This window comes from Galeopterus variegatus, unplaced genomic scaffold (genome assembly GCF_000696425.1).
Source record: "Galeopterus variegatus unplaced genomic scaffold, G_variegatus-3.0.2 Scaffold3861, whole genome shotgun sequence".
Lineage (NCBI taxonomy): Eukaryota > Metazoa > Chordata > Mammalia > Dermoptera > Cynocephalidae > Galeopterus > Galeopterus variegatus.
The window spans coordinates 134,818-148,913 of NW_007729972.1; the positions used below are offsets into that span (position 1 = coordinate 134,818).

Genomic DNA, 14,096 nt, shown 5'->3' on the forward strand with positions numbered 1-14,096 from the left:
AACTCCCGAGTCTGCCAAGGCTCAACTGTCTCCGGTCTCCAGCCAGACAAATACCCCAAAGTCAGCGATCTGATAGGATGTGTTTATATTTACATGGTACATTTTAAAGCAATGGCTACATTGGTCATACATATTAGAAACCATAAAAAAAAGTTAAGAACTAAAATGTACATCATACACTTGTATATATATTTTTTACACAGAGGTAAAAAGGCTTATTATAAAAAAATCAATACAACAGGGATTTTAGTATACAGGTAAAGAATGAATTATGCTTCAGGCACTTTAATTTGTTAATGTGAGCAAATAGCTTGGGGTTGGGGGGAGGGGCGGTCAGGGAAGCTTCTGAACAGAAAAGTCTTCTGGTTAATGTTTTGTTACCACAGATACAAAAATAAAATCTGGATAATTTCTCTCAAATGATTAACGTCAGTATGGCCAAGCTGACTGGGAAAATCCTACACACTGTTCAGCTGCAGTGTGGCAATTAGTGAGACGTATTTACATAAATGTCCCCATGGCTGTCCTTGTGCCCTTAACCGCTGCCTTCACAAACCAAAAAGTATATGAGGAGTAAGATTCACTAGTATAACTCCTAAAAGGGGTAGAAAAGGACAAGGGGTAAAGGAAGATAGAAACAAAACAACAAAATAGAGACGACAAACAAAAAGCAGCTGGGATGTGTGTGTTCTTATTGAAATAAATAGGGGCACCTGAACCGAGGTGTAACGAAACATACATTAGTGTTGTGCTTTGTAGAGAGGAGACCTTAGAGAAAGACCCCGAGGAAATACCTCAAGGCGGGGGCGGGGGCGGGGGCGGGAGGATGATGGTCTCTCAACAGTATTGGAGGCTGGATGAAGGTTTTCTAGATGTTCTCCACCATGGAAGTGGTTCTCTTTTCTTCTGTCAATCCGGATGGACAGCTTTCTGCTTCTTTTACAAACTGGAAAGCCCAAACCAGTTACTCCAACAAATGAAAGCATCTGCCAACTAACTCATAAGCACATTGGGTATTTACACCGATGATCTGTCTAAAGAAACACGATGGGCTCTCAATGAGCTGAAAACACTCCCATGAACGTAAGCATGGCTAGCACTTTCCCAATACAATCGGCAGGCTGGAAAAAAGTCCTTTTCCTTGAAGACTGATGTCCTGTGTGCAATAAAGAAGGGATGGGGAAAGGGAGGAGAGGGGACTGGCCGTGCCTTTAGCTGGCAATTACCACAGAAAGATCATGGCAGGAAGAACGGCCAGCTTGGCAAGCTTGTCCCCTGTGGTCTCCACGAGGTTCTGATTGTACTATGCTAGGTACAGGCAACCGCTCTTTACTTTTCTGCTTCCGTCAACGAGATTTGGCTAGTCCTTGCAATATATTAGAAAAATACTCTTTTCTAATCTAATTAGAAGCCTCCTATGTGGCAAGGTGACAGGCAGAACCAGTCGGCTGACCTAACCATCTGTGCACCCAAAGTGGCAAGCCTGGGTTTGAAGTTGCAGGAGAAAGACACTTAGGCATTGGAAGGGTTTTTACATATGGCCTTGTTTTTTCCCAAGTATAAATGAATGTGGAGACATGAAGTTGAGTCCAAAAGGAAACCCAAAACATAAACCCACAAGCAAAATGCAACCCACCACTCTTCAAATTTATGACAATTAAAATCCACCTCCCCCTGGTTAATATAAAATAGCCACGGGGGGGAGGAGGAGAGGAGCTCCTATAGTTTTATTCACAACCAGTGTTTCTCAACTGGAACTTGTTCGCAGAGCACTGGTTTGTGTTTGAATAGATTATTTGGTTTGCAAAACAATGAGCAAAGCTTCTTACTTCATTAGTGTCTTATTCCAATATTGCTAAATTTTTAGAAGTGGTGATGACACCATTTTAAAAAGTTCTACCTTTAGGGGTAACTGGGGAGACTCATAGAAACCTGAAATCCCCTTTCCCCACCCTGGTCCAAGGGGATGTGATGAGTTGAAGGAATTTTCCTGATTCTCACAAGTTAATCTACAGGAAATCAACACATCGATAAGACAGTTAGCTTGATTACAGATCCTTAGGAATACACAAGAATCTATGCTGAAGGTTCCTTTCCTTAGAACACTGTGCGAGCGTGTGTATGGGCGTGCGGCTGGGGCGGTGTGGCTGGCGGGGGTGACTGGAGCGTCCACCAGCGGGTTCCCCAGGCCGGAATGGTGCCTCCAGGTACCAGAGTGCGGGGAGGCCTCTTGCTCTCCCCGCTCCTTGGAGTGGAAAGCGGCGTGGAGAAGATGAGAGTACGTAGGAAACAAGTTCCCTTGCGGCTGTCGATGGAGGAGCGGGGCGGGGGGGGAGACTGAGTCACGCGGCCGCTTTGTGCTTCCCGCCACAGCACCTGCACATCACTCCGCAGTGGTAGCAGGCCCGCAGCGGCAGGTAACAGCACATACAGGGCGCCAAGAAAGACAAGGCAATAAGAGCCATCCACCGGAGGCAAAACTTGTCGTCGCTAGTGTCGCACGAGCAAGGGTCTGTATAGTCCCCCTCGGGGTCCGACATACAGTGATAGAGCATGCTGTCCGCGCACCACATACAGCTCACCCGGCGGATGCAAGTTCTCACGGGGTCGGGCGCGTCCTGACAGCGGCCCCTCCGGTTCTCCTCGTGGTTGAACATGTCCCTGCAGTACACGCACCGAGAACGTTCGCCGTCCTCCTTCCGCCGCCGGGACTTGCCGCGGGTGGGCTGCGTCTTGATCACCCCACCCCCACGGCCTTTGGGGTCCTCGCCCAGGCTAAAGTCTGAGGAGTCCACGTAGGGGTAGTTGTAGTCGTGCTTGGGGAGCTCGCCCTTGGCGAAGCGCACGTAGGAGTCCGCGTCCTCCGAGGTGTCCAGGTATTTGCCCCTGACCGGTGCGTGCCGGTAATCCTCGTAACCTGTCATCCAGATCTTCTCCCGGGGGTTGATGCGCACGATCTCCTCGTCGTCGTCCGGGAAGTTCACCTGGCGGTAGGGCCTTGGCATTGGCTGCCCCGGAAAAAAGGAGACATCTTATAGCAGTGACCAAAAAACACCTCCTTCCTCCCCAATCCTCTAAATTACACCCTTCCCCTCAGCAAAGGCGTTTCTTGAGGAAACGGACCCATCCTGAAAGTACTGAATATCTAGTTTGTTGGTCAAAGATACATTTCAAATTGTGAGTCTCAGTTCATGCCTGCATCAATTCAGGAAATCAATTCAGTGGGTTGAGACCCCATTTCTCCCTTTTTGTTGAAGTATTACCGTATATGGAGGAAAGTGTGCACATGCAAAAGTACAATTTGATGGATTTTCAAAGGCCCAACACACCCAGATCAAGGGCAGAGCAGGACCTGCTTCCCTGGAACACCCTCCCTCCTGCTTCAGGGACCTCCACACAGAGGGTGATGGCTGCAGGGATTCTAACAGCTTAGATTAGTTCTGCCTGTTTTTGTACTGTATGTTCTCTCTTGTAAGATTCGCTGCTTCTTCTTTTGGAGTGCACTGCTTGTTACAAAGGTAAGTACTGCTTCATTAAACTTTTCAACATCCCCATGTGTACAATGTGTGCACCCTGCGTCATAACAGAAGACGCACAGCTCACTGCGGGTCATGTTCAAAAGACCAACGGGGGACACTAGGACTGGAAGGCTCACCCTGTAATCTGGTAGTAATCTGGTTGGGCAGAAAAGATGCATGGATATGAGAAGGGTAAGAGCAAAGGATCGGGAAGCTGTCTGGGTTCAAATCCCACCAGGATCTCAAAGACAGTGAGAGGCCAGACCCCATGCTATACCCTCTAATCTTTGAATCCCCTTAGGGTGAAGGAGTCTTTTCTCTGCAGTTAGTCCTGTTACAGTTCACAACTGTGCCTTGTCCAGAGCAGCAGGCGCTGAATAAATATTTATTGAATAGATGCATGTAACCCTGCCTTGCCCAGACCATGTCAGTTGTGGCAGAGAATGAGATTTCCCACTTTTTTTTTTTCCTTTTTGTCTTTTTTCGTGTCCGGCAACGGACCGCAACCCTCAGTGTCGCGCCCGTACTGGACTGGGACCAGCAACGGGATCGCAACCCTCGGTGCTGCGCCTGCCCCTCGCTCAGCCAGTGAGCGGGAACCGGTCTGTATGTGGGATCTGAACCCTCGGCGGGAGCGCCTCCGTGCTCCCAAGCGGCGCACTGTAGCAGTGCGCCACCGGGCCGGCCCCGAGATTTCCCACTTTTGAAGTCTTCGGATTTGAAGATTTTTCAAGGGATGAGGAGCATGGTTCTGGAGTGACCACTGCAGTCAAATGCTGACTACTGAATTAACTAGCAAGGCTCTCAAACTGCATGGGACCATTGTGAGAATGAAGAGAAATAATCTATGCAGATTGTCAGCTCAGAGCATGGCACACAGGACATGCTTGATACCTGCTGCCATCACCGTCACTGTAATATTGGCTACAGAATTATCACAAGGTAACAGATTCACCCCTTGCTTTCCCACCAGACATGAGCTCCCTGAGGGCAGGGGACACATCTCACACAATTTTCCCTAATTCCTGTATGATTGTCAGTATCAGTTTCCTGGACTTTGGAAAATCATAATCCTGAAGGATTTCAAAATGGGTCTTGGGAGCTGATGTGGGTTTTGCTAATTTTTTGTTTTGCAAAGTGAGGAAAGTCAAAATGTCAATTTCCATCTACTGCTATCGTAATATGATTTTAAATAAGAATATTTTAATGCCAAAATATTAGGAAGCACATAAAATAATTTTTTTTAAAAAAGTCAAATAAATCTAGCTTTATGCTAAAAAGCTCAGTGCCCTATGCTCTTTTATTCTCATTTAAAAGCAGTCTAGTGGCTATATCACCCCACATGGGCACAAGTCCATGCCCCACCATTTGGGAACTTGCTCTGCAAAGCAGCCACTCAGTAAATATTTGTTGAACTACTGAATTCCATATTCCAGCTACATCTCCCTGAGCAAGACTGGGCCTGTAGCCTGCAATGCCAGGGGCTCGAGCCAAGTGTGCAGCATTCTTTAGTCCTGATCATGGCTCTAAGCTTTGACACAAAGCCAGGAGGACCTCTGGACAGAGCAACACAGAAGGAGCGTAGCCACCCAGAGGTGGCTTGGATTTGAATCTCATTCCACCAGGTACTCCATCTCTCTATGCCTTAGCTTCCTCAGCTATCAACTGGGGATGCCAACAATCTGCCTTGTGGGGTAATTTGTGAGGATCAAACCAGATAAAGCATATAAAGGGTTTGGAAAGGTGTTTGGAGCACAGAAAACTCTGAGTGAGGCTGAGCTGCCACTGCCAACACTACCTTCAATATGGGGTGGGGCACAAAGCAGGAGAGCATGACAGGCCTGCGCTCAGGCATCTGCCTAAACAGGAGGGGAAGGAGGTCATCCCCGAATCAGAGCCATCCACCCTGATGACCTCAGAGGAATATGGGGTGGGGCACAAAGCAGGAGAGCATGACAGGCCTGCGCTCAGGCATCTGCCTGAACAGGAGGGGAAGGAGGTCATCCCCGAATCAGAGCCATCCACCCTGATGACCTCAGAGGAACAGGACTGCTGCTCACCTGGTCGAGGTGATAGTGGTCCGTGGGGTATGGGTCGTGGAGGTGGCCCAGGTAAATCTTCCGGTGCTCACAGGATGCGGGAGAGGAGATTGTCCGAGTGGGTTGTTCCCTCTTCTGAGAGGAATTAGAAGAACTGTCTGTAGCTGTCTGTTTAGAGGGAGGTAACTGAGAGTTAATTTAAAAACAACAACAAAAAAATCCCACACACTAAACCTTAACGTGTACTATTCAAATACTGTGTGCTCCCCAGTTGTGGCATATTGCTGGACTTCCCAAAATCTTGAGTTTATCCTGGCTGCAGCCGGAGGACTCTTGAAGGACCAGATTGTCTAAATACAACGTGGCTGGCTGAAAAGGTGGAGAAACCTAGCCACCAGACCCTGGAAAGTTGGGTTTGTTTTCTCAAATGTGGGAGCAGCCACTGGGCTTTGAGGGAGGGGCTCAAAACACCAGGCTCCCACTGGTGTGTTCCAGTTTGACTAGGAATGGTTACCCCATCTGTGGCCATGGTTGCGAGAGACTATGGCAAGCAGGAAAGATGCAAATAAAACCCAAATGTTTATGTGTGCGGCAAATCCCAGCCTGGGAAAGAGATAAGGATACCTCTGCAGTATCATGGGTACTGACTTTTCAGGAAGAAATCTTGTAATCTTTGGGGTTGGAGGTGAGAGCCTTGGAGGTCACTTTAAACTAGAAGTGAGATGAATGATGGCACAGAATGAAGGCTACCTCTGTGGAGGGTGAGTGCAGAGATGCTTTTCCCAGCAGAGGTGATGAGTAAAGGCTGGAGCCTCCATAGCCATATCTTTGGAAGATGACCAGATATCGGTATGGACTGTGGGTATGGGCAGAGCACATGCAATCCCACTGGCACAGGTGGTCCCTCTACCACCCAATACACCACCCCCCTAAGTCTCCATGAAGCAGGCCAGTTGACTCCAGATGGTGGTGGTCGTTTTCTACAACCCTCTGGGGCCAGGGGTCACATGCTCCTAAACGGCTTTGTTAAATGCAGCTGGCAACAACTTGAAAACGGGGACCCTCAGAATCCCCACCCTACCTTCTGCTGGTATTGAAACGCTGGCCCCTTGACCACAAAGCCCAGGGGGATTTCTAATACACCACATCGCTGCCTCTCAAACTCAGGTGAGCCCCCCTTCCGAGATTAACCCAACTACAACTCTCCAAGTAAGAAGGTGCACCCTGCTTTATGCAAAGCCAGGAGATAAGGGGAGGAAGTCTTACAATACAAAGGTTTCTAAAGATCTCAATAAATACCTTCTGAATGTGTAGATAAGGGCCCTTCAGAGTGATTCAGATACCAAGAATTAAATTCTTATCCAACATCCACCTTACAGTCATCTATTAGTTTAGACATTACTCTTGGACTGAACACTGTAATATGTGCTCAGCATTTAGTTCTCAGAAATCCAGTTACCACATCACGGTCACCTCTGTGTCAGTCGTCTATTCACCCTAATCTACTCTATTTTCTGTTGCCCCTGTTTGGGTTAACAATGTGTAGAAAGTCATTCTAAGAAATGAGGCACACCCAGTTTTTCCTAGTATTCGTTAGTCAATCAGAAATGCCTCCTTCCAAAGTAACCATCCCACCTCCCCAACCTGGAAGAGCCTCTTCCCACTGCACGGGCAAGTGAAAAGCTCCCCAGACATCTGCCAGAGGATGTGAGGCTGAGAAAGCCTTTCAATTCTTCTTGATCTAAGGACAAATTTGTACAAAGGAGTGAGAAGGCCAAAGACCTTGAGAGAGGTGTGTCTACAGTGCACCGCCTCCCGAGGGCAGAGCTGAGGTGCGTCCTAACCTGGCCCGCAGTCTCCCACACTCAACTGCTCCAGGACTCACTGAGCCCTGGGAAGGAAAGCATGCAGGAGACGCTCAGAACTATACTACCAGATAAATCTTGCAAAGCAGCGGGTGTGACCTGTTAATGAAAAGCATGTACTATCGGGGCATCTCCAAGAAAGGCAAGGGGAAAAAAATCTTTTACCCTCATGTACCTCTGAACCGCCTTTCCAGTAAACTGCTGTGGTTTTCCCACAAAGCTGCAGAAAAGCAGCCCACCCGAGGTGTGCACATACACACTGTGCAAGCAACATGCTTAAGCATCTCTGTTTTTTTGAAAACATGCTAATGACACCCACTAATCTACCAATCTGACAATGTTCCCTTCAACTGAAAGACTTGGCCATCATAGGCCCTCTGGCTGTGTTTTAAACTCGCCTTGCTCTGCAGTGGGTGTCCCTGAACTGTTACGGACTGCTTGTTGACTTCAACTGCTTTGAATTCAAGAGCAAAGGTGGAGGTCCTGTGCGACCACTTTCTGTTCAGGACCTCAGACTCCTAAGAGGAATAGCACTTCAGCGTCAGGTTCCCAGCATTCTGAAAGAGCATCGTCAGAGTGAACCTTTAATGCTGCCCACTGAGGATGCGAGGCCGGTGTCCCTGCAGTCTGTAAGTGTACCCTCCAAAAAAATTTTGACTGACTCAATGCCTGTTATTAAAAAGATGTCCAATTAAGACGAGTGCAACCTAATATAAGGCACTGAAAAACAGAAATGCAGTGGCATACTGTAATGCTAAAAATAACGGTGTCGGCTGGCCCCGTGGCGCACTCGGGAGGGTGCAGCGCTTGGGAACGCTGCGGCGCTTCCACTGCGGGTTCGGATCCTATATAGGGATGGCTGATGCGCTCACTGGCTGAGCACGGTGCGGGCAAAGGGTTGCGATCCCCTTACCGGTCACAAATTGTAATGCTAAAAATAACGGTGTTGGCTGGCCCCGTGGTGCACTCGGGAGGGTGCAGCGCTTGGGAACGCTGTGGCGCTTCCACTGCGGGTTCGGATCCTATATAGGGATGGCCGATGCGCTCACTGGCTGAGCACGGTGCGGGCAAAGGGTTGCGATCCCCTTACCGGTCACAAAATAAATAAATAAATAAATAAATAAAATAAAAATAAAAATAACGATGTCTTAGCTCAGGCAGACTAGATTTGAATCATTCTTTAATTATAAGGTATGTGATTTTGGTCAAGTTAACTTTTAACTCCAGTTTTCACATCTGTAAAATGGGGCTAAAATCTTCCTTGTGTTACTGCACAAATGAAATGAGATGTAAAAGTTCCATTTCTAAACTGTGACTGCTGATAGATAAAAAAGTGATTGGTATGTTGATCCTGTACCTGGTGCTCTGTTTAGCTCTTATAAAACCTCAAATACTTTATCCAGAGATTCTCTGGAATTTTCCAAGTAAATCATTTCACCCACAAAAGATCGTCTGGTCTTCTTTCTAATATTTATACCATCTTTTTCTCATCTTATTGCATCTTTTGCAAGGGCTTCCAGCATGACATGGGAAAACAGAGGTGACAGTGCCCTGCTTGTCTTCAACTTGACTTTGATGGGATAACCACTATCAATTCTCTATTCGACATTCCTAGATCACTGGAGTGATTATAAAAAGTTCCAAAAGTTTACTTCTACTCTGGATTGCTAAGGGTTTCCACCAGAAGTATTGGATGCCACCAGGTGATTTTGCTGTATCTATATCTACTGAGATGATTACACAGTCTTTTCACCTTTATTTTCTTAACATGTAAATTAAACAGCTCTTCCAGTATAAACCATTTTTGCATTCCTGGGATATATATTCTACTAGTCTTTCATTACACTTGTTTTACTGATATTTGATGTGATTTGTTAATATTATTTAGAAACCTTACATCTAGATTCATAAAGGAGTTGGGCTTCTATTTTTCTCTACTTGAACTATCCTTGCCTGGTTTTGTGTCATAGTTATGCTAGTCTTATAAACCGAGCTAGGCAGCTTTCCACCTTTTTCTATACTTTGAACAATAACATGGAAATTATATTTCTTAACCACCCAAGTTGGGTCCCTTTTAAGTTTTGTGTGACCTGGTTTCTAAAGCCCTTTAACAGGGCAGTGAGCTAAGGAAGCTCTGATAAGGAAAAACACAGAAAGAGTGTGTGAGAAAGGAAGGTGAGAAAAGAGGAGGGGAGGGAAGAGAGGTAAAGGCAGGAGTCAGAGGTCTGGTACTGAAGTGAAAGTGGGCACTGCCAACCTTAAAAACACAGGAAACAGAGACAGTACTGGCCAGACCAAGTCCACTCCGGTAGTAAAACAAACAAAAAAAATCCATCTCATCCCTGGGGTTTTTGGGTTTGGGCTGGGTGCTTTGTAGGATGTGAGCTCAGACACAGAAGGTGATCATGTCATCGGGGGGATGCCTCGTGGCACAGGCAGCGGAGCAGCAGGCAAGGGTCAGGCAGCGTCCCTGAGGAAGGGCACCTGAGCTGGTGGGTAGCATTCTAGATGGATGGTCAACCCAGACCAAGGTCCAGAGGAAGGAAAAGCGGCTCAAGTTTATCAGTGAACATCTGATAAATTTCTTCAAAAAGAGCAAGCTTCCAGTGGCTGGATTCTGCAGACATATGTTGTACTTATTTTGAGAATTCAGGTGTTTCCTATAATTCTCCAAATTTAACAACAAATGAGAAGACAACCATGGAGTTTTTAGAGTTGATGCAGAATTTTAAAAAAAAATTGACTTTGGGGCCGGCCCGGTGGCGCACTGCGCTAGTGCGCCGCTTGGGAAGCGCGGTGGCGCTCGAGAATTTAAAAAAAAAATTGACTTTGGGGCCAGCCCGGTGGCGCACTGCGCTAGTGTGCCGCTTAGGAAGCGCGGTGGCGCTCCTGCCGAGGGTTCGGATCCCACATACAGACCGGTTCCCGCTCACTGGCTGAGCGAGGCGCGGGGGCAACACCGAGGGTTGCGATCCTGTTGCTGGTCCCGGTCCGGTAGGGGGGCGACACTGAGGGTTGCGATCCGTTGCCGGACACAGAAAAAAGACCAAAAAAAAAAAAAAAAATTGACTTTAATGCTGTGATATCTTGACAATAAATCAAAATCTGAACTGCAAAAGACACTGGGCTGAGGCTGCCTGGGCTAATGAACTGGCTGATTCCCCAAGGCCAATGCCTCACATTAAACTGGAAGTTAGCTCCTTTCTACTGTACCGGCCTATTTTGTGCAATGTGAGCTCTTACTCTTAGAAGCTTGGCTATTCTTCCCTTTCCTATGGAGGGACCTTGAGTTTACTAGGAAATTCTGGAAGAAACGCATCTGCTTACATGCCCTGGGTCTGGGAATGAAGGCCAACCTCTTTGAGCAAGGGAAGCTCAAGGAGGGAGGGACAGAACCAAGAGGCCAGGCCAGCTGAGGAGATGGTGTGCTTAAACTGTCCCTCCTGGGATGGAATCCTGGCTGCTGACCAAGGGCTTTCTGGGGCATTCAGGATGAGTCGGGCTACGCACTTCAAAGTGAAACAAGTGTTTTGGCACTGTGTGCATTCCTTCAGTTCCCCTGGGCTTTCCTGCTAAATCTTTGTTTTTCTGATTGGGTTAAGGACAGAGAACAAGGCAGCTGCAGCTGGCAAAGAGTGCTGTGGCACAGGAAAGGTGTGCCTGGGGCTGTTTTCTCAAGGACACTGGGAACTACCAAGGGAACCTGAGTTACAGCTTTCTCGAGGAGGATGCTCCAATTGAGCATATTGGTGAGACGATGAGAGGGCTGGCAACCAATTTCCTTCTCCTCCTTGGGGACGGAGACAAATGGGACTTATGGGACAAACCCTACCTCTAAAGAGGCAAGCAAACAAGTCCAGTCATGTCATCACCCTTGGGTCCCCAGGAACACAAGAGCTGACTGAAGAAATCAAATGGTGCAAGAAGCCGAGCCCACTCTGAGCAGCCATATCAGGAGGTCAGCAGGCCTACATGTTTTGAATAAGGCATAGAAAATAAGTCAAGATATTGCTTGAGGAGCTAGACCACATCATTCAGGAATCATGCAGCGCTGTTAAACAAAAATAGCACTACATAGAGAGAACTGGAAAACTTCGATTCCAGGCCAGGGCAGGCCATACATCTTCAACAAATTAAATTCTCTGGGCCTCATGTGTAAAACGAGGGGGCTGTACTAGATGATCTCCCAGGTCTGTTTGAACTATGACAATTTTATATGTAACCCTTCTCCCCTGCCCCTAAGAACATTACAGGTCAGGGGAGTTCGACTAAGCCTGTTGCTTAATTGATTCAAGTGCTACAGGATTAATTTAGTCTGATTAAATAGAATGTCTGCCTTGTCCGCAGATGCTGCTATTTTGAATTTTTAAAGGTGGCTGACTAGTAGTTATGAACACATTTGCATTGTTTTTGCTACAATCTACCACCAGTGTAGATCTCAACAGCTGATGCAACCAAAGAAATGTTCTTCCCATTGCAAGGGATTCTAATTTTATTTAAAAAAAAAAAAAAAAAAAAGCATACCCCCTTGACCCCCCATATACCATTCCTCTTAACCTTGGGCTGGAAGTGACTCAGAAGGTTCTTGGCTCAGGTTATTAGAATGAGCTGCAAGCCTTTCCCCCCAGTATCTACTAGGACTGACAGACCTATGGCCAATGCTTTTTTCTCTGGCAAACAGGAAGTTGTCAGCCACTTTGTCAACAGGTCTTTGGGAACAGGAAGTTCTGGCTCACCTGTCCTGAGGGCCTACATTAGTTCCAAGTGTCCTCTTTCAAAGAGGCAAGTGGAGCAGGAAATAGGCCAGACCCATGCTCTTTTATGATCCCAGCTAGCAGGCAGTTTGGTTCTAAGAGGCAGCTACTGGGGGGAAGAGAGATAATTTTATTCTAGACTCCAGGAAATTATCTTCTCAAGGACCAGAGGATTCTTTCACTGTAAAAATAACAACAACAAATTTTTAAAAGAGTTTTACATTGTTAAACTTTGAACTTAGAGAACATTTTGATATGAAAGGAAAGGACTGATAAAAATCCAGCTTAGCTTTGCTGGAAGGACCAAGGGAGGGGTCAGGAGCAGAAAGGCTGGGTTTCAGGTAACACTACATATGGACTCTGTATGAATTAGTAAAATGGAAATAACAGTGTCTTACTATACATGGCTGAAAAAGATGAGATTATATATGTGCAAACAAAGCAAGACGCAAGTGGGGGCTAGCAAAACACCTTTGGGCTTCCTGAAATTCAGAGCATTTCAAAGCTTCTGTTTGGATTCTTAGACATTTAATTGTTTTAATTTTGCTACTATAGGTATTACATGTGGAATAAAAAGATCCTCTTCTTGCTATGTAATGTGAGCTTGATAATTATTGTCATTTAGAAGATAAAGGAGCTCCCACCCGTCTGAGACCTTCCACACACCCCCTCCAGAGCTAGGTCTCAACCAGCAGCAGTGATGGTATCAACTGCAATTGCAATCGGAGGGCTGCCCCTTCCAAAACATTATGGCTTTTCTTAATAAACTAACATAGATTAATTTCACTAGTTAAACTTTGTAGAAATAATTTATATTTTTGAACTATTCCCTGCAATCGGAGGGCTGCCCCTTCCAAAACATTATGGCTTTTCTTAATAAACCAACATAGATTAATTTCACTAGTTAAACTTTGTAGAAATAATTTATATTTTTGAACTATTCCCTCTTTTATTTACCTCCCCCCCACCCACTTTGCCCCAATCTCTTAATTCCAAAGGTAAAGACAACAACTCAGTTGGTTAGAATGCAGTGTTATAATACCAAGGTCAAAGGTTTGAATCCCTATACCCACCAGTTGCAAAAAAAAAAAAAAAAAAGAATCTAGTCTTCCGGTCAAGATGGCAGAATAGACAGTCCCTAGTGTCACTCTCTCCCACAAATCAACCGATTTACAACTATAAAAACATAACATCAAGTGCATACAGAATGGGGAGACGTCCAGTGGAGGAGGCAGAAGCTCCATGGAGACCACATGCCCTGTGGGGCAGCCATCGCACGATCCACCTGATAGGCTTCACTGCCGCCACCAGGCTCCATTCCCAGCCCGGCCCAGTGTGCACAGAGCGGGGAGACTCCCAGCAGGGGAGGCAGAGGCTCCACAGAAACGATACACCCTGTGGGGGGGCTGCCGCCACATGATCCAGCAGCAGGTAGGCTTCACTGCCTCCACCTGGCTCCATCCCAAGCCCGGCCCAGCACACATGGAGCAGGGAGACATCCAGCAGGGGAGGTGGAAGCTCTGTAGAGACCACACATCCTGTGGGGGGGTCGCTGCCGTGCGATCCAGCAGCAGGTAGGCTTCACTGCCGCCACCTGGCTCCATCCCAAGCCCAGCCCTGCGCGCACAGAGCAGGGAGACGTCCAGCAGGGGAAGGGGAAGCTCCGCAGAGACCACACGCACTGTGGTGCCTCCGCACATCCCAGCAGCCCGGCCCAGTGCGCATGGAACAGGGAGACGTCCAGCAAGGGAGGTGGAAGCTCGGCAGAGACCATACACCCTGCGGTACCACCCCGTGACCCAGCAGCCCGGCCGAGTCCAACCTGACCAGAGAGGTGGCTCCCCGGAGAGGCCCTGACGACCCTTACAAGAAATTCTCAAGGTAGTACTGGGTTTGGTTCCTGAAAAATAACTACCACTG

At 47.2% G+C, this 14,096-nt stretch overlaps 1 protein-coding gene across 1 annotated transcript in view; it reads right to left on the minus strand.

The window, feature by feature from the left end:
• Positions 1-2,019: 2,019 nt before the first annotated feature.
• SPRED2 (sprouty-related, EVH1 domain containing 2) overlaps positions 2,020-14,096 on the minus strand; it is a 50,728-nt gene continuing 38,651 nt past the window's right edge. Inside the window, exons 5-6 of the mRNA XM_008586183.1 lie at positions 5,579-5,725; positions 2,020-3,008 (exon numbers count right to left, since the gene is read on the minus strand). Coding sequence (XP_008584405.1) covers positions 2,343-3,008; positions 5,579-5,725 — 813 coding nt within the window. The 3' untranslated portion in view covers positions 2,020-2,342. The remainder of the gene's footprint in view (positions 3,009-5,578; positions 5,726-14,096) is intronic.